This window comes from Cydia amplana, chromosome Z (genome assembly GCF_948474715.1).
Source record: "Cydia amplana chromosome Z, ilCydAmpl1.1, whole genome shotgun sequence".
Classification (NCBI taxonomy): domain Eukaryota; kingdom Metazoa; phylum Arthropoda; class Insecta; order Lepidoptera; family Tortricidae; genus Cydia; species Cydia amplana.
The window spans coordinates 32512304-32525462 of record NC_086096.1 but is presented as its reverse complement, the minus strand read 5'-3'; the positions used below and the strand labels follow the sequence as shown (position 1 = coordinate 32525462).

At 36.1% G+C, this 13159-nt stretch overlaps 1 protein-coding gene and 1 long non-coding RNA gene across 3 annotated transcripts; both read left to right on the top strand.

The window, feature by feature from the left end:
* The first annotated feature begins 857 nt into the window (after positions 1-857).
* On the top strand, positions 858-11780 carry LOC134661109 (uncharacterized). Of its 2 annotated transcripts, none has more exons than XM_063517057.1 (7): positions 858-946; positions 1034-1194; positions 4862-4954; positions 7163-7521; positions 7956-8090; positions 10649-10897; positions 11609-11780. In XM_063517057.1, exons 1-7 carry the CDS (start codon positions 923-925, stop codon positions 11737-11739), a joined length of 1152 nt encoding a protein of 383 aa, XP_063373127.1. In that variant the 5' UTR covers positions 858-922; the 3' UTR covers positions 11740-11780. The 2 variants fall into 2 exon arrangements, with proteins under 2 accessions (XP_063373127.1, XP_063373126.1); XM_063517056.1 differs by having other exon boundaries at positions 7109-7521.
* Positions 1506-3101, top strand: LOC134661132 (uncharacterized). Its single transcript, XR_010097926.1, has 2 exons — positions 1506-1824; positions 2908-3101. It is a non-coding gene; the product is annotated as an uncharacterized LOC134661132 (long non-coding RNA).
* Positions 11781-13159: the final 1379 nt, after the last annotated feature.

Here is a 13159-nt window from a genome sequence, read left to right as displayed (position 1 = left end):
TAAAAAAATAGACTTTATGTCCCTGACAAAATGCCGGACGTACGACCCGGCGCGGCGTACCTCCTAAAATTCCTAACATTTACTATACCTAGTAAAGAAAGTGAGCATGGTGGTTCCCTATTTTATTTGTTTTCAAACCATCGCCGACAGCGTATCATAAAGTATAATGCGTAGCCCACGAGCCAGAGGGTTTACCGCGAACACCGCGAACGACATTCGAATTTTGTTAAGGGACTGTCTCATTTCAAACATAGACAGAGAGAATCATACTATCTTTGTCTTACACTAGTACTAGCACCCAAAAGAACAGGATGAGTATAGTTTTCTTTGTTCTTATTTACTGACAAATTGGTTTGACCATCTATTTATATGAGTGAGTATAGTTTTTTTTTGTTCCAATTTACTGACAAATTGGTTTGACCAACTACATATTCTTTGAAGTACGGCTTTAGGAATATTATATCTATGGTCCGAAGTGTCACTATCATGAATCTAGTATTAAACTGGATTGGGCATGAGTGGTGGGGATAACTGACAGAACGGGATAGTCTTATGTATCCTTCAGTAGGAGTAGCAGCGAAAGCGCTATTATTGTTTGTCCTTGTCACAGTCTCACATTTTTTTTTATTCCTCCCCGTAAATTAGTATGGATTATGGTGGGCAACAAATAAATTCGACCAATCACAGTGTCGCATTGCGTATGTTTTGTCCCTCACGGAGGCACGCGTATACCACTTCTATAGGATGCTACCTTCTATGGTTACTATTGATGCACTATGTACTATTGTCATTATTTGATTGTCATGTCATTGTCAAACACTAAACAGAACAGAACGCGGATGTACTGTATTATCCTTTTCTCAAATGATTACCTTCTTAGTTAATAAATATATAAAATAAGATAAGTAACAATTATTTATAAATGAGTATAAATCAAGAATTTGGGGTTAGTATTAACATTTTGATGAGCTCCACCAATTACCAATTATTAAAAATAGACGTTTCTGACTAATGTTTTATACACGTTTTACAGAATAGGAGGCGTCAGATAATACCATCTGCGAGAAGAAGCATTCATTCTCACGGTCGGTTCGCCGACGCAGGGGATATGGCGCGGTATGGCGATGACAATAGCAGCAACGACGAGCGCGAGGAGGACGCAGGTGGGGTTGACGAGGTGGACAACGTTATGAGGTAGGTTTCGACGCATACATATCATTCATAGGTTTAGGAGTTAGAGGGTAAAATTTAATGACGGGTATAGAGTTCATAATATAACCTCAGTTGGACGTTTTCTATAATAAATATTGAAAACCTCCGGATCCTGGTGTTTTTGGGTTCTTTCAACTCAGAATCACTAGCATATTCAATCCTGATGATAAAAAAAATGTGCCAAAAATTTGTATGAAAATTGTACATTCCACTATGTCTCGTCCATACAAGTGAAAATTTTTCTCATAATAAAACGTGACGTAATGGAATGGACATTTTGGGACATCTTTTTAGGGTTCCGTAGCCAAATGGCAAAAAACGGAACCCTTATAGATTCGTCATGTCTGTCTGTCTGTCCATCCGTATGTCACAGCCACTTTTCTCCAAAACTATAAGAACTATACTGTTGAAACTTGGTAAGTAGATGTATTCTGTGAACCGCATTAAGATTTTCACACAAAAATAGAAAAAAAACAATAAATTTTTGGGGTTCCCCATACTTCCAACTGAAACTCAAAAATTTTTTTTTCATCAAACCCATACGTGTGGGGTATCTATGGATAGGTCTTCAAAAATGATATTGAGGTTTCTAATATCATTTTTTAGGGTTCCGTAGCCAAATGGCAAAAAACGGAACCCTTATAGATTCGTCATGTCTGTCTGTCTGTCCGTCTGTCCGTCCGTATGTCACAGTCACTTTTCTCCGAAACTATAAGAACTATACTGTTGAAACTTGGTAAGTAGATGTATTCTGTGAACCGCATTAAGATTTTCACACAAAAATAGAAAAAAAACAATAAATTTTTGGGGTTCCCCATAGTTCAAACTGAAACTCAAAAATTTTTTTTTTCATCAAACCCATACGTGTGGGGTATCTATGGATAGGTCTTCAAAAATGATATTGAGGTTTCTAATATCATTTTTTTCTAAACTGAATAGTTTGCGCGAGAGACACTTCCAAAGTGGTAAAATGTGTGCCCCCCCCCCCATAACTTCTAAAATAACAGAATAATAAAACTAAAAAAAATATATGATGTACATTACCATGTAAACTTCCACCGAAAATTGGTTTGAACGAGATCTAGTAAGTAGTTTTTTTTTAACCCTTAAATACATGATTTTTTCGTTTTGCCCGAAATTAATATATATATCACATAATTGTTTGCAGTTTCTAGGAAAAATAGTAAAAAAAAAATATCATCGATTTTCACTGGGAAATCAGTGTTAAAAGTTGCATAGTCTAAATCATATTTTTGGAAATATATAGCTATTAGTAAGGGGTATAGGAAAAATCTTAACTGCCAACAGAAAGGTACACTATTTGTGATGTTCCTATGATAAAATTTGTAAATATAAAATAATTACAAACCCCGAAAAATCTGCCCAAAATCACATACTAAAAATCATCAACTTCCAGGTTTTTCCAAGTTTTCCGACATTTCGTCTATAAACAAATGTAACTTTTATAAATTAAAATACTGCGTAAATTTAGGTAATAATTCGGAAAATTTATTAGTTTTACTATTGAAATAATATACAAGAACAAATAGAATTTGTTTAATAATGCATAACATTTGATGTTTATGTTGTGTGTATAAATGCATGACTATGCATTTAAGGGTTAATACGTCATAAATCGCCTAAATACGGAACCCTTCATGGGCGAGTTCGACTCGCACTTGGCCGCTTTTAGAGATTGTTTCTAAACTGAATAGTTTGCGCGAGAGACACTTCCAAAGTGGTAAAATGTGTGTCCCCCCCCCTGTAACTTCTAAAATAAGAGAATGGTAAAACAAAAAAAAAATATATGATGTACATTACCATGTAAACTTCCACCGAAAATTGGTTTGAACGAGATCTAGTAAGTAGTTTTTTTTTTACGTCATAAATCGCCTAAATACGGAACCCTTCATGGGCGAGTCCGACTCGCACTTGGCCGCTTTTTTTTAATGGAAGGGTGGAGAGTGCTGTCGATTCTGAGTAGAATGAGCCCAAGAATGTCCAGATTTGAAAGAATCAGGTTTTCAATATTTATTTTAGAAAAGGCCCAGTTATCAATGCTTTTCCCATACTAGTTATCGCTTCAAGTTTTGTTTTGAAAATATGATTCTCTTGAAAGTACATATATAAATATAGCATAATTATAGCTCAATTTTCTTCTTATGTATTTTAAAAGAATATTTGAAACTTACGCTAAGAACAGAAAGAGATTTGGAACTTAGTAGGTATTCATAGTCTAGTGGGTTTTTATTAATTACAAGGAGCGGAATTTCTTATAGCAGAAATCAAATCTCAAGAGGGATTGAATACTGTGTTTCATCGACAAAACTAGTTATCGATGTTATCCTGCTTATCCTTAGTAGACTCTCTCCTAATACTCGACCATGTAAGGACTATCCTAGATTGGTGTGGATCTAACACTGTGAAACTAAAACTTGAAAAAATACTAGATAGGATTCCGGACTATGACATAATTCGCGATTATGCTGATTTTATAACAAAAAGTGATTACAGCCAAAACAATAATGACCATTTTCTAGTACTACATAGACGATGAAAAAAATATAATTAGTACAGATATAGATTTCGATTTTGTTATTCTGAATAAAGGTTAACATTTTTAGGTATATTTGTTTCATTCATGTTAAGATAATATATTATATAATAAAATAAATGTATTTTCTGTTTTATCTATTATTTTACTAATCCAAAAGTCTAATTTAATTACTTAAATAATGTTGTGTTAAGTGACAAATACTTATTGATAGTCCGGATAGTCGATAAAACACAGTAGTCGATCCCTCTTGACATTTGATTTCTGCTATGAGAAATTCCGCTCCTTGGTTATTAAAAATATGGTTTATTTACACAAACTGATATTTCATCATTGTCTTCAAAATAATACTTACAAAATTATATGCACTTGTATAAAAAATTGCAGTGATCACTAGTATATGGGGAAAGCATTTATAATTGTGTATATCAATATAGGAACTCCCTAGTCCAGTGGTTCCTAACCTTTTCAGTCCGGTCACCCCTATGACTATCTAGGGAACCTGATTTTACTCCTCCTCCCAATGGTAATAAAAAAATAAAACATGTATGTTTGTTGTATTGTTATATTAGGTTAGCGTATTACCCCCGTAAAATACCAGTTTTACCCCCACGGGGGTAATTACCCCCAGGTTAGGAACCACTGCCCTAGTCCCTACTTGTCATTAAATTTTGCTCACTGAAATCCGACGTCTGATCCTTAACCACATACAGTAAATAAATTCTGCAAGAGGGACCACCAAAACAAACAGCCTTGGTGACAATTTTTAAGGTACTGTACATCCCAATTCACAAACAGCTTTTTAAACCAATTTTCCAAAAATATATTAACATGCCTCTCACTGAAAGCAAGGTTATGTAATTACTACTTATATTCTAATATTTTTATAATGTTGGCTTGTAAAGATGTATGTGAACTCGACCGTAGCAAACAAGATAAAAAGGGATTAATCCCGTTTTTCTGTAAGGATCAAATATCTTTATAGGAAAAATGGAAAGGGTTGGTGTGTTACATTTCTGCATTGGAAACATAGATGACATACTATTGTGTTTTTAAAGAAAATGATATACCAAAATGTTTAATGTGATTTTTCAGCAAATTTTCTGATACTTCGAGCCCAGTTGCCATGAGGAGAAGAAATTCTTTGACACCCCAAAATCTACAATACACAGATGATTCTGATGAACAGTAAGTGAATCAATTCTATAGATATCCTGGATTTTATGGAAGCATTGTACAGTGGATGTCATAGATAAGTTTTTATTGTTTGCTCTATTACAAGGAAAAATAAGTAAGCTGTAAGAGTGTATTTTTGACAGTGACTGTACTAACTTATTGGGCCTGTATTTTTTAATTGAACTGTATTTCCCGCTTGTATGTGTATTTTTTTATGTAGCTGTACCTTAACATAGTTTTTAGGGTTCCGTACCCAAAGGGTAAAAACGGGACCCTATTACTAAGACTCCGCTGTCCGTCCGTCCGTCCGTCTGTCACCTGGCTGTATCTCATGAACCGTGATAGCTAGACTGTTGAAATTTTCACAGATGATGTATTTCTGTTGCCGCTATAACAACAAATACTAAAAACAGAATAAAATAAAGATTTAAGTGGGGCTCCCATACAACAAACGTGATTTTTGACCGAAGTTAAGCAACGTCGGGCGGGGTCAGTACTTGGATGGGTGACCGTTTTTTTGCTTGTTTTGCTCTATTTTTTGTTGATGGTGCGGAACCCTCCGTGCGCGAGTCCGACTCGCACTTGGCCGGTTTTTTTTAATATGATGTAGTCTTTTTTTTTTTCAATATCGATTGATGATTGGTTAAAAACCTCAATGAATTGTGTTAAAACCAATGTTTTGTTTATTTTAATGAATTAAGTTATATGTTGTGCATAGTATTATGATTTCTTGAGTATTTTAGCTATGTAAATTAATTTAAACAATATTGACACATGGTGGATGAAATCTGTGCATGCATGAATCTCTTAATAATACCTATTACTTTCTTTAACTATTTGAGTAATAATCGACAGTGCATTGCCTTAACTTCGAAAATGTGGCATTTCTGAAAATTACAAATATCAGGGTGGATCAACTACATAGTAGGTAATTAATGTATTTGTTATAACTTAAATTTGATACCAATAGTTTGGACTATACTATTAAACAAACTTACAGTAATCAACTTGTTTGGGTTTTATTCTGTCCCATTGCCCAAGGGACAACACCGAGTAGAATGTAATACAACATTTCATTTATATATATTTATAAAAAATATAAAAAAGCGGCCAAGTGCGAGTCGGACTCGCCCATGAAGGGTTCCGTATTTAGGGGAATTATGACGTATTCTAAAAAAAAACTACTTACTAGATTTCGTTCAAACCAATTTTCGGTGGAAGTTTGCATGTACATCATATATTTTTTTTAGTTTTATCATTCTCTTATTTTAGAAGTTACAGGGGGGCGGGGCACATTTTACCACTTTGGAAGTGTCTCTTGCGCAAACTATTCAGTTTAGAAAAAAAAAATATTAGAAACCTCAATATCATTTTTGAAGACCTATCCATAGATACTACACCTATCCACACGTATGGGGTTGATGAAAAAAAAAATTAAGATTCATGCAGTTCTAAGTATGGGGAACTCCCAAAATTTATTGTTTTTTTTATAGCCCTAAAAAGTAGGTGAGTTGACCATGACATCACTATACTCGTTTTCATATAAATTCCATTTTATCAAATGGTTTTGAAATTTCTAAAATAGAGCTGATATGACTAGTAGGAAAGTTGTTGTTGGCAATGCATAGGTACCTAGGTATATACATATTACTTGGCATGACAACGTGACCATTTTACTCGGAAATTAACTGACCCTAAAATACTAGAAATTAAAAATATGTAAAAATATGTGTGCATACAACTTACCCCAAAATATGTCCCATTAGTTCTTAATTTGCTGACATAAGAGCTATGGGTCATATATTTGAGTATGATGAGTTTACCCATATTTATACCCTTGACTGTACCATACCGACGTATGAATCATATCATTCATATCCAATAGTAGTGTAATTTGTAATACATAATATCTACTTGTTTTAGTGTTTTCATTACTAAATACTATAACGAAACGTTCATCAATAGCTCATGACTATCACTCTGCATAACTCCATAACTGTACTCATTTTAGCTACAATTAATTAAATTAGTTTCTTCTTCATTTTGTCCATTTGCATTGACTATAATCTTTTGCTTTTCAAAATTTATTTCTGCTTCTCAGTTTTCATAAACAATAACAGTACAAAGTCAATAAGTTGTGAGCGGTTAATGTCTGTTTCGTTACAGCGGTGTCCTAGCCAAGTCCTTACCCGCCACACTCCCGTCACGTTCATATTACAGTGACGACTTTGATAGTTGGCGGTCGCTGAGCACACATCTTAATAAGTCCGACTCAGTATCGCCCCGGCTTCGCGGCAATAGAAGCGCTGACAGTCGAAACTCTAGCTTCGCCAGCAGATCTCCAAACGTTTCCCACAGAATATACCAATCGAGCAGAGAACAAGAACAAAAAACCACAGGAAACATACCCAAATACTTAGTCGGTCTGTTGACCGTGTTATGCGCTACGTATTATTATGATTTGTTTAGCTCGTCAGACCAGCAGGCTAGATATGATGAGATGAAATTTCGCAGTGATCTGAATGAATTGGGAGCGAAATACAAAGTAACTGACGACTCGATACTACAGTTACAAGCAGGTAACTACATGGTTGTGCTAACGTTTGCTCACTTTGCTGTTTAACATTTATTTACTTACTTCTCTATAAGTTTGGCTCTTGCCGACATTTGTGAACTTTTTTATTACAAGCTTTTATTTAACTTGCCCTGTTAAGTATGTATGTTTGGGCCCACACGCACCATTCCACTATCCCGGGGTAAACCGATTTGACACTGGGTTAACGGTTTAACCGCTTCGACCCGGGTTAGTGGGACGATGCAAATTAATCTTATTAATACCTTGAGAATATGTATTAAAAGAAAGGGGCCTTGAAGATGCAACTTTGGCCACGGCTAGATTAGTTCGCGCTACGCCACTGTTTAAAAAAGGGGCCCTTTGGCTATTGCTTAACTCTTTTTCTTTTTGACCCTTGCGCGGAATACTAAATGAATAATTTGTTTTTTTTTTATTCAGGAATATCAACGATATTTGAGAGAGAAGATACTAGCTGTTTTATATTTCTTTATAACAGCCAAAAAATTGATTACGATCCTAGCGAGTTTGATGGGTTCGTTGACAATGTGGTTTCAAGTACGGCCAAATTTTTACGTAAGTACCTATCCTACAGCTATAGATACAAAACAATAATTAACATTAAGGGGCTATCCCACGCCAATGACCTTCGATCTGAATCCCTTAGTTTCCTAATGTTTTTTGTAGCTTATCATATTAACAGCAACGGCTTTAAGCAATGTAGTATCCCATATTTACTTCAAGTTCATTGTCTTCGAGATATTTGGCATCAAAGTTGGACAATAATTTTAGGCTAAAAAACTGGTTTTCTGGCCATAACTTTTGTGTTAATTAGTTTAAAATGAAAACCGTAGACACATTTTTCGAGACGTCAAAGACAAACCCAAATATGTAGATTTCGTACCTACATGTAAGATCCTTCACAGCAAACTACGAGGGGTGTTCAAAATATTCTCGGTATGAGAATGAAAAGGAAAACAAACAAGTACGAAAAGTTTGATATTTTTATTTTTCAATATACTCCCCCCCTATGTTCATACACTTAAAAGATCGATCAATTATTTTTTTTAATCCCTCGTAAAAATATTTTTTATCTTTCGTGTAAAAATGCTCCTCCACTGCCGCCTTCAATGCTTCATCGTCAGAAAATGTATTTTCACGCAGATCCTTTTTAAGATTGGGGAGCAAAAAGAAGTCGCTGGGGGCTAAGTCCGGACTATACGGTGGGTGAGTAACAGTTTTAAACCCACATTCAACAATAGCTGCCTTAGCAATATGAGCAGTATGGACGGGGGCGTTGTCATGCAGAAGCAGAATACCTTTGGTTAACTTTCCTCGCCTCTTTTCTTTAATTACATCCTTTAATTGACGTAGAATGTTAGCGTAGTACTGTCCTGTGATATTTACACCTTTTTCTTTATAATCGATTAGTAATACTCCTTCACAATCCCAAAATATCGTGGCCATGACCTTGCCAGCTGAAGGGATGACCTTGAACTTCTTGGGATGAGCTGAACCCTTAATGTGCCACTGCATGGACTCTTGTTTACTCTCTGGGTCATAATGATGAACCCAGGTTTCATCTCCAGTAACTATTCTTTGCAGCACCTCATCAGGATTTTCACCGCACAGGTCAATAAAATCGGAACAACAAGCTACACGCATGTCTTTTTGAAGCCGAGTCAGCATTCGCGGAACCCATCTTGCACTTACTTTTGACATATTAAGATGGTCATGTATAATATCATGTACGGTACCAATAGAGAGATTGGTTACTTGCGCTATAGATTTTACCTTCACTCGACCATCTTCCAACATAAGTTTTTCCACTTTATCAATATTTTCTTGTGAAGTAGCTACTACAGGCCGGCCAGGTCTAGGGTCATCTTCAATACTCTCCCTTCCGCGTTTAAACTCGCTTGACCACTTTTGAATGGTAGATAAAGAAGGAGCAGACTCACGGTAAACACAATCCATTTCCTCTTTTATGGTTTTTTGATTTTTACCCTGTTTTGTCAAGAATTTTATCACGCATCGATGTTCTAATTTAGTTAACATTGTCAATTCGCACATGATGTTCATGTTTGTTCAGCAATTGCAGAAAAACAAAAGACTATCTCGGTTCGAATTATACTTTTTTTTAATGTCAATGAATAAACCTTAGCGGCCAGTAACGAAAGAAATTTTAGAAGAGGTCGTAAGATATCAATACCGAGAATATTTTGAACGCCCCTCGTAGATACGAAAAAAGTGTTTTTTTTAGACAATGTGTAAAAAATTCATAAAAAATAAGTATTCATTTCTTTCAAGGTCCGGTAGACCAAAACGGAGATAAAAGATTGAAGAACCGATAACCGTTTGTCTTATAATTCTATCTGTACCTAGTGCAAAAAAAGGAGATATGATTCAAAACTTGTCAAAAATCGATGAAAACCTCGGGTAGCCCCTTAAAAGGTTTAGATCACCATTACAGCAATGGGGAACAAAATAATTTTCACCACACCAACTGGTAAAGGCTCTTGGTTGTTCGAAAACGGATAGCAAAGTTGCATTTTATTGACATGTGAAGTGTGAAGCAAGTAATCATTAGCAAATTTGGAGTTGTTTTCTTATGTTTGCTGGTAGAATTGACTTTTAAATAATGATTTTGTATGATAAATATTTAATATTCATTTGGATTTGATTTTATTTAATATCTTACAGTTAATAATTTTCTTAGGGTTGGTGTGGTGAAAAAAATTGTATTTCACTCGGGGCCAAGTTTTGAATAACCCTCGTGCTTTGAAACCCTCGCAACGCTCAAGATTCCATTTTTCGAACCACTCGCTATGCCCCTGGTTCAATTTTGGAATCTTTCGCTTGCTCGGGTATCAATATTAGCACGAGCGGTTAAACAACAACTTTGCCCCCTTGTAAAACAAATAACTATTTCCATCTAAGAGGCATTTTAGTTTTGTCGGGTAACTCAAACTCTCTCAATAATAGGTTTAGGTGCGTGCTAACTTACCTAGTTCCTTAGCTTACTTTTGCAGAGTGTTGGTCCACAGTTGCTCCTCAAAAGTTAACTGCATAGCGCCGTTAACTTTTGAGGATGCACCTAAATGGGTCTTCTAGCAAGTTTGTTTTTTTATTAGGTAACTACACGACACCATCCAAGCACCGAGTCGTAGACGGCGCCGACTTAAACATGGGCAGTCACACTCAACTGGTCCGCGCCTACCAGGACGACATAGCGACGGCGGGGGTGCTCCTCGTCAAGGACGTCGCCCTCGTGCCGTCGACGCTCGCCATGGCCTTCCACTACTACTGCGACGAGTACCAGCCACTAGTCAGGAAGAGCGCCATATTCTTCACTTTGAACACCGCCAAATGCCACAGTTCAGGTAACATTTACTGTGTGTCTGTTTACCTTTGTTGGTTTACATATGCGGGTACCAGGATGACAGCGACGGAGGGGGTTATCGTACTAGCCGCCTGTCTGGAGAATTTGTTAAATTCTTAACCCCTTACTGCATGTATTAAAAAATATTTGATTTAATTTGAACTTAAAGAGCTGTTAATAGAGTTGAATATCATATCCGTCATATATGGCTTCGTATGCGGTAAAGGATTGAGATTCAAAATGTTAAGGTACTTAAGTATTTACTTATTGGTTTCCAAAAATAATAATACTATAGTTCGTTTTTTTTAGCATTAGAAAGAAGGTAAGCGATCTTGACATGTCTTCTAATTGAAAAACGCTTTTTATAAATTATTAACTTATACTTATAAAAGCAGAAGAATATAAATGATCGTATTAGATTCATAATTGTTACATATTTGCCGTGACTTATTTTTAAAACATGTTTTTCAATTAAAAGACACATCAAGAAGACCTTTTTTCTAATGCTAAAAAACGAACTAAAATTAAGTAGCCTTGTATTAAGTGTTTATAAAAATTAAGTAAGTACATATGTACCTAGTTTCCCTCAAAATACGAACTTGACGCTCAGATTCTTACGGCGGCGCACACCTCTACTCTAATACAGAGTAGCTCTTACCTGTCTCTAAAACTTTAACCTGTGTCTTCTCATGGGTTGAAAATATTGTTCCAGGCGAAAAATCATCTCATGCATCCGCGGAAAGATGCCTAAAGGAAAAATGGAATACCGTCCCTAAAGACAACATCGGGCCCCTGCTGACCAGGGTAGCGAACGTCGTGGTCGATGTCACCGGAGACGTGTAAACTTCCTATGAAAATTACCCCTGAAATAAGGGGCCGAATCTGAGCAGTTAAAAGCCTATGAGCTATGTTTTTATCGGAATCAAAATTGTTGGTAGTTTTAACCACAGAACATATTAAACAGGTTAGAATGACTATCGCGCGCAGTTAGTATCGGAACCGGTGTCGCCGCTCGTTCCTCTCCACATTTACTAACACTCGCGCAACGGTAGTAAAAATTAGCTAGCGCCTTGTGTGCGTGGTGAATGGATACGCCTCCTTTAGACAGATTTGATGTCTGGCTTCTTAATCTGAAGGTTATTTTGGCGCAAAAAGGCATGTTTACTTCGTTTTTCGGTCAGCGCGGGCGAGTAGCATGCGAGCGTTTGCTCAAAACCGGCGGCGACACGTACCCTGCTCGCATCGCCATTCTAACTTGTTCTGTGGGTTAAAATCACAGAACAAGTCTTTTAACCTTATTTAAAGGCACGGTGATCAAATATTTGCAAAAAAAGGGTGCAGATGGTTTAGTATTTTGGATGGCAATGAAAGGTCGTTTTCTCCTAGTATGTATTGTATGTAAATAAGCAAACGCTAGGCGAAGTAAATACAAGTCGGTTGTCAATCAAAAATTTCAAAAGGCGTTTTCTAATTGCAATTACGCTTTACTCGTATTTAAAATGAATTACATTTTGCTTATAAACGGCACACATGGTGACAATCGTTTATAAAAAATACCAATCGAATTTTAATTGAAACATGAAGATGGAAATGATCACGTGACTTCGTCGCGTCGGTCAACTCGATACATTTTTACTTTTCAAATAGCGATTGTCGATAATCGATTGGCATCATGGGTACGGTTCCAGTACTTTTAGTATTTTACAAGTTATTCGCCGGCGTTTCGTAATAATTACAATAAGTGCATTTTTTGTTAGTGGTCAGAGTTATATATGTATTATATTGATTATTCTTAATGAAAAATTTACTTCCAAACTACTGCCAAAAGATTCTCACTGTTAATCTGTTTTTGTAAGGATGTTACTACTAGGGTGTTAGGATGTTGTGGATGTTACACTATTTGATCGTTATTTTTATACTTGCATTTCACCTTTACGCCGTTACTCTGGCACTGATTCGTACTAAACGCTATGCATCCAGCTTTATCGTGCGAACGGCTAAGGAGTGGAATTCACTTCCTGCAAATCTATTCCCAGTCCACTATAACTTGGATCTTTTTAAATCGAGAGTGAATAGACATCTTTTAGGTACCTAAGCATGTTCCATCCTAGACTGCATCGGCACTTACCATCAGGTGAGATTGTGGTCAAATGCTTACCTTTTTCCAATAAAACAAAAAGTACATATTTCGAGTCGATGATCAATCCCATATGGATTGATCGAATGGCGATGTAGTTACATGCACATCACTTTGGGTTATTCC

Coding starts and splice junctions, on each gene's coding strand:
- LOC134661109 (XM_063517056.1), top strand. CDS start 923: ATGAGTATAAATCAAGAATTTGGG. Junction 4,955..7,108: donor ACAGATGATTCTGATGAACA/GTAAGTGAATCA, acceptor GTTTCGTTACAG/CGGTGTCCTAGCCAAGTCCT. Junction 10,898..11,608: donor CGCCAAATGCCACAGTTCAG/GTAACATTTACT, acceptor ATATTGTTCCAG/GCGAAAAATCATCTCATGCA.